The 15536-nt window shown below is 38.4% G+C and overlaps 1 protein-coding gene across 8 annotated transcripts in view; it reads right to left on the reverse strand.

The window, feature by feature from the left end:
- The window catches only part of ANK3 (ankyrin 3), a 663260-nt gene that overhangs the window by 201581 nt on the left and 446143 nt on the right, over positions 1-15536 (reverse strand). For 5 of the 8 annotated variants that reach the window (XM_077894620.1, XM_077894618.1, XM_077894616.1 and 2 more), the window contains exons 5-7: positions 10980-11078; positions 6399-6584; positions 4442-4540 (exon numbers count right to left, since the gene is read on the reverse strand). In XM_077894620.1, coding sequence (XP_077750746.1) covers positions 4442-4540; positions 6399-6584; positions 10980-11078 — 384 coding nt within the window. Of the gene's footprint in view, positions 1-4441; positions 4541-5700; positions 5725-6398; positions 6585-10979; positions 11079-15536 lie in introns of all 8 variants that reach the window. The other 3 variants (XM_077894615.1, XM_077894617.1, XM_077894619.1) reach the window with 1 other exon arrangement.

Raw genomic sequence — 15536 nt, forward strand, 5'->3', positions numbered from 1 at the left:
GGCTTCCTGCTAAGCAGGGAGTCAGCTTCTCCCTTCCCTTGTGCATCCCCATTGATCATTCTCTCTTTCTCTCTCAAATAAATAAATAAGAATCTTAAAAAAAAAAAAGTAACCATTCATATGACTTAAGTGAGTTCAAATATGGCCCTGCACCTGCTAAAATCTTGTTCAAAACATCTGATAACCTTAAGAAAGGCAGTCCAATGGACAAGTTAACCAGTCAGTGATCTGAGACACGCATGCCAAGTTCTATCACACACAATTAGAATCTCATTAAGCAAAAAAAAAAAAAAAAAAAAAAAAGAATCTCATTAAGCTAAGTACCTGGGCCACAATCCCTCAGCCTCTCTGGGCCAGGTGCCTTCACAGCCAGATTTAGTGTCAAGAGGCAGGATGGGGCAGTTGGAATTGAGCCTTTTGAAATATAGTCATTAAAGGTATTGTCAACCATAAAACTCACTGTTCTTTTTTTTAATGCCTTTTTTTAAAAGATCTTACTTATTTATTCATGAGAGACACATAGAGAGACAGAGGAAGAAGCAGGCTCCATGCAGGGAGCCTGACATGGGTCTCAATCCTGGGTTTCCAGGATCACACCCTGGGCTGAAGGCGGTGATAAACCCCTGAGCCACCCAGGCTGCCCAAACTCACTGTTCTTAATAGAAGAATTCACACAATAAAAATCATATTAGAGTTACTTCACATATACAAAAATTGTCTCTATAGAGAACTATAAGATTTCCTTTGACAAGAAAATGAAAACTATATAATCCATGCTTCCCCTTCCACTACATATATCAAAGCCTGTAAGGCCTAAATTTGCTGTCTAGTTGTATTCACTGGTTCATTCCAGCTGCTTGGTAACATTTGCTTTTTCTGTTTCATCCTTAGATATCTTAATTTGTATACATTTAATCTGCAAGCCACCTGAAATCCTTTTGGAAACAAATGCAGTACAACACTCAAACACAGAAATCCCTAATTCAGAGATCAGAGATCAAAACCAAAAAGTACTAAATAGTAGGGCCAATATAAGGATGTTTTATTCAATTATCTTCTCCAAATGGGGAGTTGAATAATCATTTACAGGAGAAAAGCCAATGACACGAGAGAAGATTAAGTTGGGTGGTCCATTGTATTTGATGAGAAAACTCTTAGCCAGCAAAGTATTAATCTATCTCAGTCAATAAAGGAACTTTGCAGGCATCCACACAATAATTTGGCCTTCAGTTACTCCAGTCCAAAATGTTCCTTACAGGAATGATAATCAGTAGCAGCTCTGGTGTGTCTTAGTTACATTCTCTCCCCCAAGAGAGAGGAATGATTTGCTAAGAGAGCAGGGGTCAGGCATAAATTCTGACGGTGTAGGTGCCATGTCAGCAGACTCAATTCACGGGATGAAGAATGCAAAGGCTGCAATGAAGCGTGCAACAGCCACACCACTAATTCCCTGCAGAGGACACATGAGTCTCGCTCATGGATAATCCAAAAGGAAATATTAAAGATGTCACATGGGGTATCTTACATATACACCACAAAATTATAATACGAAAATCAAAACTGACATCACAATAAAAATCAAGGAAAGGTGTAGTAAACAGGCAAGCATGCAATAAATCGGTTTCAGAATTGCCAAGACAGAGGTACACGCTCGCCATTGGCGAGGATCTGTTTTAGTGATGCATACGTTAGCTACCCCTGCAGAGAAGCACAGAAAGCAATCTGTTCTGCTGTGTACTCCCTTTAGCCACACCACGTTTGATTCTGCCTCATATCTGCTTTGGAAACGCACATCTACCGCGTGTGGGAAAGGATTCCAGAAGAGCTGTCCTTGTTCCTATCCCCCAGCTCTCCCTGCTAACAGGTAGTCATTGTCTAGGTCATGTCCTCAGCCCTCAGGGAACTACGAGGCTCTGTCTGCCTTTCTCCTCACTCTGTCCCAGCCAGTGAGCAGAAATCACAGCCCCCAAAGACAAGGGCCACTGTTGCTTTTTCATTTACCTCTAACCATGTCATCAACAGCTCATTCAGACCCGGTTCCTGAGACATATGATTTATGGTTATGATTTGCAGCTAGTTCTTAGCAAGCAGTGCTTAATGATCCTTCCTTTATTGTTCTGTCCAGGTAAAAGCTGCTCCCATCTGTGTTCCGGGGCATCTTATTTTCAGCTGCTGTTTCTGCCACACCCCCAGGGGACCCGTGACACAGAAAGAGCCCACTGAAACCGGCTGGGGGAGGCCCCAGCACCAAAGTGCAGATATGCTGGGTTCCTGGGTAATAGAATTGCTAGAGATTCGGAAGCTAAAATGGATTTCTTTAGGCTGTCTATGAAGACTAGTTCTTCTCAGATGTCCTAAAGCAAGTCATCAATCACCAACCACGGAGGGAAGCCTAGAGTATCGGGGTGTAAGTGACCGCACAGGCCTCCGACGAAGTACAATCGAATTTAAACCACAGCCTTCAGCTCAGAGTGTAGGTAGGCTTCATTAATTAGGGATGACTGGAGAAAATGCTTTTGTAAATCAGTGAAAAGGCTGAATTTTAGCATATTTTAAACCAAAGCACAGTGCGATTATTTTAAACCACAGGCAATGGTAACAATACAGGTCTGCAATCTCCACTGATCTTTAATCGATGAATTAGCATTTGTTTGTAATTAGCACATTCATTGTCTTAATGTAAACGGATGCTTTGGAATTGCTTGAAGGAGTCTGGAAATACTGTAATTTGTCCTCTTAAAGTCCTTACACATTGCCCCCATCTTCTTATTTTCAGCAGCATCAGGAAGTTTCTGAACAATGGCAGGAGGACAAACTTCAAACGGCACCCTGACATAAATTTTCCAAATGTCCTAATTAGAAGATGTGACTTAATGAGGTTTTCATTATACTCTGAATTACAGAAATAAAACCAGAAGAATGCATCGTCGAGACAAGAACTTCAGTTTTAGCAGTGATATGCCCCTGTGAAAGACGGATGCTTAACTTCATCCTTCAAAATGTCAAATTGGGCTGCAGGTCAGTCATGTCACCGACTCCCCTGGACACACATCACGCAGTAAGAACACAGCTCTGCAGTGACATGAGCTGATGGGCACTCCTGAGTCACTGAAACCGATACAGGATTTCTGCAACCGATGACAAGAGGGCAGGAAATAGCTTTTATATTAGTACAATAGGAGTTCTTATTAATTTTTATAGAACTAATGAGTTAGAAGAGAAAAGGGAGAAAGAACACCTAAAGTCACGTGAGGGAGACTAGGACTGGAGCAGCTTGGAGCTTTGGGGCAGAAATCCTGCCCTTCCTAATCTGCTGGGCCTGGGATCCTGGACCAGCCACTTCTTATTGCCAAGCTTTGGTTTCCTCTTCTCTAAAACAGGGGTAAATAACACTTTTTTTGATATTCAAGTAAATGAGATAAATATGCTTAGCCTGGCATCTGCCATGCAGGAGTAGCTTCAAAGATGGTATTACTTCTACTGCTCTGGCAAATGCTGGTACTAGGATGTGGTCTCTCTCCAGTCTCCTCCTGCTCCATTCGAAATCCCAGTGCTGATGCCACTGTTGCCGATGATGTGTCATGCCCTGTGCTCAGTGCTTTACATGCACTCTCTTAATTCCCAGTGACCCAGTGAGGGAGTGGTGATATTATTTTATCTTTATTATTTAATTTCATAATTCACACTGTTTCATCTTATCAATGAGGAAACAGATGGGCACCAAGAAAATGTAAAGCCAAAATTGGAACACAAGGAGTCTGAATCCTGAGCCCACACTTTTGGGCTGCTCCCTATTCTGCTTCATATTTCATTTCTTCTTCTGATGAGGTTTCTCATGATCAGGCCTACCATCAGACAGGTGTTTACACTCAGAGTGGTACTACTCTGGATGGCTGAGCTGCTACCCAGTGGTCCACAGGGTACAGAGAACTTATCCAGGGTCCATAATCTTGTTACTTGTTAGGAAAGAACATAGAGGGTAGACAACGAAAGCAGAAGACGGTCTCTATTTTGGCAGTTGTGAGGTTTGGGTCTCATCCAGATGTTTCACCCTATTCCCATCTCCGAGATCGAGACTCTGCTAGCTGAAGCACTATTAGTGCCATTTGACCTATTTCTAACAGTCTCAGAAATTTCTACTTGGGGAAGGGTTTGTACTTCCCAGTCATGGTTCCTTGAGTCACATCTTCTACATATCCACTTGTATATGTTCCCTCTGCCCCCACCCCCCTATGACTATGGCTTATTTTTCCTGTTAGGAAACAGGTACACCTGTATAAAAGCCAGAAAATGCAGTAGGAGACCTAGAAAAATCACAGCTTTCACTGACTAGTAGGTAGGACCCTCAGAGGTCAGCTGTCTCAACCCCCTCCTCATGCTGGGCAAGGAGAGAGAATTGTTTCACATGCTTTCAGGGCAGATCATACTGCCTTGCTCTTACCCTCGCAGTGAAGTCCACAGCAGCCGCTCGGTTTAACAGCAACGTGGCTACATTGATATTTCCATAGTGAGCAGCTATGTGGAGCGGAGTGAAGCCACTCTGCAAAGAAAACATAGCAGACATTCAATTGACTCCTGCCAGCCCCTCGTCTGACACGTTAATACCATAACCCTGCCCAAATAAAAGTGAGGAAGCAAAATATGCTGAGGTCCACATTCCATTCTGTACTAGGTTTCTTTCAATTAGTGCCAATTGTTCATAGGGTTTCAAATAAACGCCACACTCACAGGCAGAGGAATAGCCAGGAAGGAACCAAGGGTGCAGACTGAATAATTTTAGTAATCCAGTAGCAGAACTATACAGAAGCCAACATTTCAAAAACTCAAAATAGGGATGACAAAAAAAAATCCAGAGCTTATAGAAAGTTTGATTAGTACCACTGTTTCATTATCGATGATGGAATTGTCCATTAGGAACTCTTGGTCAAAATTCAATTTGTTTAATATATTCAATGTAGAGTAAATGCCAATTTTAATGATACAAGCAATTTGGGGGGAGATAACTATAATTGGTCTTGTATCCTGGGTGACTGCATTTTATAAAGAATGCACAGGCTGGTCTCTTTATTAGCAAATGCCTATTCCATAACACAGTTTTCTACCTTAGGCATACCACGGTCATTTTACTTCCTTGAAAAATGCTAAAACATGCAGCGATTCACTTAGTCCCCAAAGATTGAAACCTTATAGGAACTAGATGCATTTCTAAATTATTAGCAAGCTTCTTAGCCATGCTAGCTATCTCACTGAGTCTTGTGGGAGGGGTGGGAATATTGGTACCATTCAGAGGTAATTTTGATTTTGCTGACACCACTGAGGGTAAGTGTCATGCAGAACTCCAAAGAATCAGTCCTGGATGAGTAGAATGACAGGGTTGTCTGCAGCTTTAGGTAGAGCTGATAAGCATCTAAAGCGCCCAAACTCTTCATCTCACACAACTCTATTGGCGATATCCTTCATTCTCAAGGATTCCTCATTCTTCCTGTCCAACACCAGGTTCAGCTGCAGAAAGCCCTGGTAATCAAACTACTATCTTCTCTGGCACATGCTACTTTTGGGGGCAGGGAGTAAAGCAGGTATCTAGCCTACAGAGGCGATGCAAAGAAGGAGGGAGAGAAATGAGACAGCAGCACTAGGTAATGGGAGAATGATGATGCAGGTATAGATTATATGCACATGTTTATATATATGTATATATACCTCTGTTGTTCTATTCACCACCATCTAGGTTAACACATTTGGAAGCAAAGAGGAGGAAAAAATGAACGGTTAGTTTGCTCTTGGTGACATGGAGGGCAGCAAGCTCATGGCAGCTAAGTGATGAGGATGGAAGCTAGGACAGGAGTACAATAGGCACAGAAAGAAAGCTAGACTGAATGAAGGGCTACACAATGGCCTTTCCAAATGCCACATTTCCTTCACAGAGACTTTCAAGGAACACACGTCAAGGCCAATGAGAATGTTCGGCTGGGACTCTGGCTGCCGGCATGCTCTCCACAACTGGTTGATACTCAGTGCATTGCCTCTCATCTTAGATACCAACCGAAGGTGTATTTGTGCACACTGTTGTTAGCGCTTTGTGATTTTCCACCCTGGTGTGTGAGCTGAAGTGTCAGAGACATTCCAAATGTCTGTTGAAAGGGAGGAAACTAGCAGGTGCCTATCAATCGACCTTGGGGGTGGCCTCCCTGCTGGCCTGCACTGGGGGGCATCTGCAGTCACCTCCTAGCTTGGAATGCTCAGGGGGCTGTGCCTTCAGTTGGCTGGCTTGGACACACATTTTTATTCCTCCCCATGAAGTGAGGGTTTGGAGTAGCCAGGAGGGAGGCCGGGCATTCTTACGGTGTGGGCGCCTAACAGGAGAGTGGCATGAGCAGCCCACCTCCTTCGTGCCTCACCTTTGACTCTATGTCCGCATTGTTGTCATTCTGCAGCAGCAGGGCCGCGGCCTTCGTGTCGTCTTTCCGGGCAGCAATGTGAAGAGCTGGAAGACGCACTTTCCCTTTAGTGTCATTTTCTAGCAGGAGGGAAACTACTTGATCGTGACCTTGTTGCAAAGCTACTGCCAACGGTGTGAAGCCATCCTGCAAATAAACAGATGAGTCAAGACTGGCCCGAGTGGACGTGTTCTTTTTAATTAACAAATAAGCATGCGACCAAGTGACCAATTCTTGTTTAGGGTTGTTAAAGCTAGCATATTCAGGTACACAGGTATCCGAAAAGACACACACACACACACACACACACACACACACACACACATATATGTATATAAATACTTCTATTTATATTTATATATTTACCAAAGCAGAAAATAATAAAAAATTCGTAGTAAGTTTATGTGTTTTTTTTTCTGTTAAAATGTGATATAGATTACTTGGGTAAATTCTGAAATTACATAAAAGTACTGCATAGAGAAGAAAAAGTTACCATAATTTCAATACCCAGAAAATAACTGTACTGAAAACAATAATATTTCAGGTTAAATCTAGGCAAATTTTTCAAAGGCTCTTAATAAAGTAAGCTATAAAAATTTCACCTGATGTTTTAAAACTAGGGGAGAGGCCTGTGTGCTTCCTCACTCTGCCTCGTTGCCTCGCACACACCTGGTGGCCAATCTGCACATGTTAACTAATGAACAGGGTGACTGCTGTTTTAAGAAAGGTCTTTGGCTTCTCTGACCAGTGAAGGGGGAAGACACAGGGATTGTGCGAACTATGACGAGAACAAATTGAAATACACACTCAGATCTGTATGTTTTGAGTCGTCCCATTGTACTGCCCTGGGACTTCACAAAGAGAAGACAGCTACGGATTTCACTGTGGTTAGGTAATTTGTGGAGGATCCAGTGTTGCTGACAGTAGAATAAACAGCACAGAGGAAAAAACCCTACGACTGGCTCAAATTTGAATTCTCCCATGCTTTTATTGTCATGTACTCAGAAGAACATTTATAAATTATTTTTATTAGAGAACTGGCAAGTAAGTTACTTATTTTCTTTGGGTCCTGATATTTGATACTGGTAGCCCTGGTGCCACACGTAGAGGACTACTCCAGTGGAAGGGTGTCGGTACAGGAGAAAGAGAAAAGCTAATTACTTGCTTACTAATGTCTTGTCCTTCTTCCTAAAAGACCACCTTCATCATTCTTTTCCTTGCTGGACAACCAGACAAGGGCTCCTATCACTTATTTGAGTGCATGCACATCAGTGTATTTACATTGAAGGATGTGCAAAATGTTGGGCCCAAACACTTACAGGACAGTATTGCCCAGGCTCTTATATAAATCCGTTCCTGCTGTGTCCTTACCAATTGCGGTGTGCAAACTACTTCTACCCTGGCTTCTATGCTCATGCTACGTCCCCCACCCTGAAAGGTCCCCCTTCTCACTCTACATATATAAATTCTGTCTACTTTTCATGCTTCGAGATCCAGCTGAATTTCCATCTGCCCCCTTTCAACTTTTCCAAGAAAACCCCAAAGAGGAAAAGGATGATCATTAATATAGCTAGAAGGACTTTCTCTGCAGCCTTAAGAAAGATGTAAGAAAGGCTGAATACAACCAAGACATGACCAAAAAGACATCATGGGTTTACACTTAAAGGGATAAAGTTTAGAAATGCAATTTAATGTTATAAGAAAGATGCTTTCCATAACTGTGCAAATATATGACCTCATTTTCATAAAGATAAATATGTATGTTGTATACACATACCAAAAGGTCTTAATGAATAAAGAAAATGTTACCTCTAGGGAAAGTTACCAGTGGCTTTTCCTTCTTTTTGCTTTTTACCGTACTTTCTCATTGATGTAATCTATTACTTTTGCAAAAGAAAAGGAAAGGACATTTCTTAAAGGATAGAATGGTAGAAGGAAAATTGTGTATTAGAAGTGAATGTGGCAACTCACTTGTAAAATCTGGACAAAATCTAAGGGGTAAAAAGGATAGCCGACTTCTGGTTCTGAATCAAAACTAAATGGCTGTATTTTCTGCTAATATGACATTTTAAACCTGTAGGGCCTATACATAAAGGAAACTCCTTTGCATCAGAAAATAAACTGCAGCAGAGACCATCAGCACCCTTAAGAATGTGCTTCCTGCAATAAGCCAATTAAAGACACTAAGATGCCAGCTCTAAGGTGTCAATAGCTAAAATTAGCAACTCCAGATTTTGGTTCCAAACCTAGTTTAAATGGTTTGGTTCACTCTGTGCAGTTATTCTTAAACAACAACAACAACAACAAAATACATGGGGCACCTGGGTGGCTCAAGTTGGTTAAGCAGCCAACTCTTGATTTTGGCTCAGGCATGATCTCAGGATTGTGAGATGGAGCCTCCCATCAGGTACTGTGCTCTGTGATGAGACTGCTTGAGATTCTCTCCCTCTCACTCTGCCCCCATCCCCGCTTCTGTGCTCTCTTAAAAACACATACTTTTTTTTTTAAAGAAGAAAAATACAAGCCAAAAGGAAACATGATAGAAGCTCCATGAAAACCTTCTCTGCCTTGTGAAGTATCTGGCACATAATGGGTGCCTAATAATTACTTGTGGGGTCAATGAACAAATACATTTACCTCATGATTCAGAATCTTAACTAGTAAAAAAAGGAATCTATCTATCTACCTATCTATCTATCTATCTATCTATCTATCTGGAAAAAATTGGATATCCAGTACACTGTTAATACAGAAGAGGTTTAAAAACCAGAATCATGCCAAACACTTAGCAGTAAGTTCAACTTACATTTGCTTCTAAAGTAGAGATACTTAGTGATCTATTCATCACAGTCTAAAAGAATACTACCTGTCCTTCATAGGCAAAGAAAGTACTATGAAATAACTTTCATTAGGATATTTATATTATTTAGTATTTCCATCCAAAATGGGAATTGATTTTTCTCTTATCCCACAAGTAGGCATTGCTCTGTGCCTACCAAATGTATGGTCTTTTCTTAGCAGCCAGTAGTTATTTTTTTACCTACCTTTAAGAATATCATTATAAAAACAATACATTCCCATGATAAAAATCTTCAACAGTATGGAAGGGTATAAAGTGAAAAGTGAATCTGCCTCCCACGGCTCAGAATAAACCTCTGAGAATACTATGGACATTTTCTTCTATTGGTAAGTATAGGCTTGCCTCATTTTTGATAATGCTGAATAGCATTTTATTATGTATTATTATGTATTATAATATTATTAAACAGGTTTCCTACTGGTACATATTTAGGTTCGTTCCAGTTTTTAAAAAATGTTCATACTAATTCTGCTGATGAACTTCTCACATACTGTTTTTGTATTCCCCTCTAATACATCTATGATGTAAATTCCTAGAAGCAGAATTGTTAAGTAAAAAGTTACATGAATTCTAACTTAGACAGTTACTGCTAAATGTTCTGCAAAAAGGGTTGCAACCAATGATCAACTTTACCAACAGTGTAGGAAAGTTCCAATTTCTTCTACTCTTCAAATTATTTTCCTCATCCCCTTGGTGAAAGACTGGATCTCATTTTTTTTTTTTTTTGGATCTCATTTTTGAACTGATTAATAAATTAATATTTCTTTGACTATGAGTGAGGATGTGATATTTTCATACATTTATGGTCATTTGTATTTCTTTTTGTGTGAACTGCCTCTTCATTTATTTAGTGGTTTCCCCAAAAGGCACGATCTCAAAGCAGGGTGAGGTTATATGCAATTCCTCTATTGCGATCTTTCTTTGCCATTTGGAAAACATGTCAGAATATAAGAGAAGCAGTATTATAACAGGAATAATCCTGCATCTGTTTTCATTGTTTTGTTAAGAATAGAGAATATTTAAATGTTGATCTTTTAATATTATCAATAGATTTCTAGTGATATACTTCACAAGGAACACAATCTTCCACTAAGTTTAGTTTAAAAAATAAACTGTATTACTTAAAACAGCCCCGATGATTTAAGTAAGTTTTTATTTTAAAATAACTCCTCTGAGATTCAAGGATACAAAATTTTCTTCACTACCATGTTTACCTAACACTTAAAAACATATAATAGCTTTGCTGAAAAGTGTGCATTAAATCTAGTTAACTTAAGAAATACATAAATTCAGTGATTATAATTATAGTAACTTGTATTTAGAAAAAACAGATTTCAAACTTATCTTACTACAAACATATTTCAAAGAATTGGTTGCTTTTGAGGCAAAATTATAAGAAACAGAAAAATGTTCTAAAACAAATATGTAGATATTAAACAAATAGCTCAATTATAAGGTAGAGCCAGGCATTTAAGAGCCGAAAGGGTATCTATGCAATGGAAGATTCTTTAAAGATTGATAACAGACTTTCTAATGTATTTCATAAACATTGAAGAATCCTCACATTTGTATATGACTAACTAAAACTCTAGTGGGACAGATTCTCCATGTTACAAGTCCAGACTTACAAAATGTCCTGTAAACATGTAAACTCACCCACAGAAAGAGCCAACATATCTTACCTCTGTGGCTAGGCTCTGGCTTGCACCATTGTCAAGAAGAAACTTGACAACTTCCAGGTGGTTTTCCTGGGCTGCCATATACAATGGCGTGAAACCATTCTGCAAAAGAAGAAGTAAAACGTTTGTCTGTGGCTTTCTTATAGGGCCATTGTAGTTTTCCACTTTACTGATATGATATGTTCCAGAAAATGTTCATGCATAATAATTTTAATAATGCTTTAATATAGATATTCATATTTATTAGAGAGCCTAAGCATGACAGATTAAGAATAGTGTAATTCAAAATTAGAGTTCATAATTTATAACTTGAGTGCAGTTCATAGTTAATAGTGTATAATTCACACCAACAGATACACTTTAGATAAATAAGTACATTTGTTTAATCGTCAGCCTCTTATTGAGTGCCTACCATGAGTAAAGGATTTTCTTAGATGATATAAGGATATGAAGAAAAACACATTTGGTCATTTTCCCAATGAGTTTTTTTCCCACTCAAAGATTATCTCTTTTAAATAAAAGGTCCAATACTTTCACATAAAATTAAGCGTCTAAAATAATTCCCAATTTGGAAGGATTTGTATTAATTTCAAATAGCTTCAAACTTGCCACAGGTGAGGCAACTTGAAACAAAGGAAAGAACACCAGTATGCAAAAGGATATATACTTCAATTTCAAAACAAAATTCAATTAGTAGTTTATTTTTTGTAAGTTTCCTGCCTTGCATTCTTTTTTGCAAAGACATGGATTTTCATGTTTAGAATACACACACGCACACACACATTCATACATGTACATATACATGTGCACACATCCTCTATGTGTGTATATTTATGTTTGTCTGAAATGTGGCCAACTGCCAAAGAACCTGGATTCAAGTACATGAATGTATACACTGCATCTTAAGCTTTTTATTAAAATACATTGTATATGCATGGTTGCCCTCTAGAATGGTTGCCCTCTAGAATAATTTATTTCACATCTATGAAATATTTTCATATGCTGTCAGTGTAATATTTTAAAATCTTATTGCAAAATGTATGCATCGAAACAGATATTTTTCAAACTATAACAAATTTTCTTTGAATACATTTTTCAGAATACAGTTCTATTTAACTGAATATTTAAAAATGTTTATTGTGTACATTATGCAATTGCAAAGAATAAAAGTAATATATTCTAAATAAAATATACCAAATATTATTCAACCTTTTGTGATTCAAAAGGTTTAGGTCATCATTATAAATATCACTTACTATATGATTACCTTACTTATCTATAATTCAGCCTCTGGTGACATCACTTTTTTGGCTTTTAGCTGAGAATTTAAAAAGTAAGTTAAAAAGATTCTTGTGCTGATAAAAGTGATGTCATGTAACAAACCTACTATAGTGTATATACTTTATTCATCAGAGAGTTCCTCTATTCTACTTACTCTATTTTACACATAGTTGTAACAAGCTAGGTTATCTAGTTGCCAAGCTCAAAATTAGAGACACAAATTTAGAGGCAGTAGAATATGACACAGCATTCGAGCTTCCTTCCTTTAAATTATCTAGCTACTAACATCATTGTTACTCCGTTCTATCATGAATGGTTTTATCAACATTAAATATGAAACATAGAAAACCTGCAACACAATGTGTGTGTACACATGTGTGTGTGCCCGTTCGTGTGTATGTGCCTGGTGTGTTTCATCTTTATCACTCTTCCCAGAGCTATGAGGGAAACTGAAAGGTAGTTTAGGATTACCTTTATGTTGCTATTTTTTTGTTATCCTAATTTGACTAAAATGAAAGAGCATTTTATCCTTGGTTGAGTTAAATATCCTTTAAAAACCAAAACAAAAGAAAAAAAAAACTATTGAAAATATTAAGAAAGAAGAGAAAGATAAAAACCAAGGTGGATTTTTGTGATAGCTCCGTGAACTACTGGGTATTTGTCTTTCTTCTTCAGCTGAAATTTCTAGATGGAAGGTTCAGATTTTAGGAGTAAAGTTCTTAAGAAAAATTTTGAAAAGAGATCTTATTCTCTCAACTTCAGGGCAGAGTTTTGCTGTAGTTCAAGATTACATAAGGAGCACTGGTCTACCTACAAATTTGTGGCTTCTGGCCCAATGTATGCAGGCTGTTCTTAAATTTATCTTCCAGATCCAAACATTTCATGACCCAGGAAGATAATCTAAAGCCATGTACTGATGTTTAAAGGATACTGTTCTTACAGACCTGGAGCTTCCAAATTATTCCACATGCCCTTTCCACAACAGTAAGGAGTAAACTGTGTGGAACTGCAATTACTCAAAAATATTATGTAGGTAAGGATCACAGCAAGACTGAGCCCTGTAATTAATTGTTTTCCACAATTACTACTACTACTACTACTTTTCTTCTTCCTCTTCCTCTTCCTCCTCCTCCTCCTCCTCTTCCTCTTCCTCCTCTTCTTCTTCGTCTTCCTCTCCTTCTCCTTCTCCTTCTTCTTTTTGAGTGCTTTCCATTCTATTGCATTACTTGAATGCTGGCCATTTTCCGAATGGTCACATTCTTTCAAATATTTTCATTTTTATGCGCTTTTATTAATATATAATTCACATGCCATAAAACTCACCTATCTAAAGTATACAATTTAGTGGGTATTAGTATGTTCATAAACTTGGGCAACCATTCCCACTATCTAATTCCAGAACATTTCATCACTGCAAAAAGGAACTCGATACCATTGGTATTCACTCCCATTCATCCTTCCCCAGCCCCCTCTGGCAACCACTCATCTGCCTTCTCTCTATGGATTTGCCTGTTCTGAACATTTCATACAAATGGACAAATGGAATCACACAATATAATTGATATATATTGAATGGTCTCATTTTACTTCTGCTGTTCATAGTGATAAAATGTTTTTGGTGTTTTCCTCCATAATGGAAATGTCCACCTTATTGGGAGTGTTTGAGTGCTTGTGTGGCTTGTGTGTTTATTTTGTTTTGCTTTAGTTTTGGTTACCAAGCATCTGTTTCCCCTTCTGGCAATATCACTCCTATTTTCTTTGGGGGACCTACCTATTCCCTGAAATGTGGGTAGCACTTGTCTTGTCTTTGAGACAAATTAGCCTGCCCTTTTTCAACTACAGGCCAGGCATATGTGCAGAACATCTTCTGTTTGCTCTTCCAGGGCTACTCTCTATCTTTCTCAATTCTGCTTTCTGCCAAATCCCTGCCTCTCCACCTTCAAATGATCTGGAGAGACCACATTGAAGGGCAACTTTACCACTTAGCTTCTGGTTACTCTTACCCCGACTATCTAATTTCCAAAGCTTTCCAAAAATCGTCTTTCACTCCCTATTCTATGTGTTCTCCATGTAATTACAATAAATTTTCTTTTTCACTCAAGTTAGTTTCTATTGTTTTAATCCCAATAACACCAATTAATACAAATCTCACCTATCAAGAAACGATCAACAGGGACATGAGAACACATGTACACTATTTAGTTATGTTTCTAGGGAGTAATTATAAGCATTCTTTGGAAAGACTGAATTAAAATATTACTATTACTCTCTGGTACAAAGAAGCTTAAGGCACAAATAATTCAATGTGTTGTCACTGGACAACCTACAGCTGAAATTATTTTTTGTAAAATAGTACCTGGATTAGAAGAATGGTCAGATTTCAGAAAGAATGTTATTTTTCTAAGAAAAAAAAAAGTACACCAGTGCTTTTTTATTTTTTTAATTAATTTCCTAACTTAGGAAATTTCCAAAACAAAGAGCTGGCCAAAATGGAACATATGGGTGACCAATTTACATTTTTTCCCCCTCTATCAACAATGGACTCAATTTTCAAAAGGCAGAACTGCTCAAGATTGAGAAAGTATGTTCTTTGATACCTGATTTTTTTTTTTTTCCATTATCTTCAACACTTTCTGCTCGGGACATTTATTGTGGTGCAATCGAAAGCATGAGAATATGCAGACCTACAGTTTTATAGATCAGACTGAAGCATGCTGTCCAATATCCACCAAAATAAAGTCCTTCTATTATTCCATTTAAGTAAGGGCTTACATTTCATCCATGAACTTTTCTTATCCATCCTATGTTCCTACAGTCAGCCTGTGTACATCATGAAATACTCCTCTGAATTATGAGGAGCAAGTAAGGGCAAGGTGGTAGATTTGGCAAGGGCACTGATTTATGTGATTATACTGATTTTTGTGAACATTGGTTAGATTACAGGTGTGTTATAAGGTCAAGGTCAGGGAGACTCTATCATATCTATTTTCTGACTTCATCAAGACCTGACCTCCCCACCATAGAAAACATTTAAAAATACAGAAAGACCAAGGAGGCACAGGTTTAATCAAAGGATCTTGTTCTTTCTGAAAAGGATCCACAGAAACCCAGTATCAGAAGTTACCTGTTTCACCCCTGGGTGGAGATGGGTGGGGACTGGGCAGATGGGGGTCAAGAATGGGAGGAAGACCTTCATTTTGTCTTTCCATGCATTTTTATGGTAGAACCATGTGAATATATTCAGAACTTAAATAAATACGATATAAAAATTTAAGAAAA

The sequence above is a fragment of the Canis aureus genome, chromosome 4, assembly GCF_053574225.1.
Source record: "Canis aureus isolate CA01 chromosome 4, VMU_Caureus_v.1.0, whole genome shotgun sequence".
Classification (NCBI taxonomy): domain Eukaryota; kingdom Metazoa; phylum Chordata; class Mammalia; order Carnivora; family Canidae; genus Canis; species Canis aureus.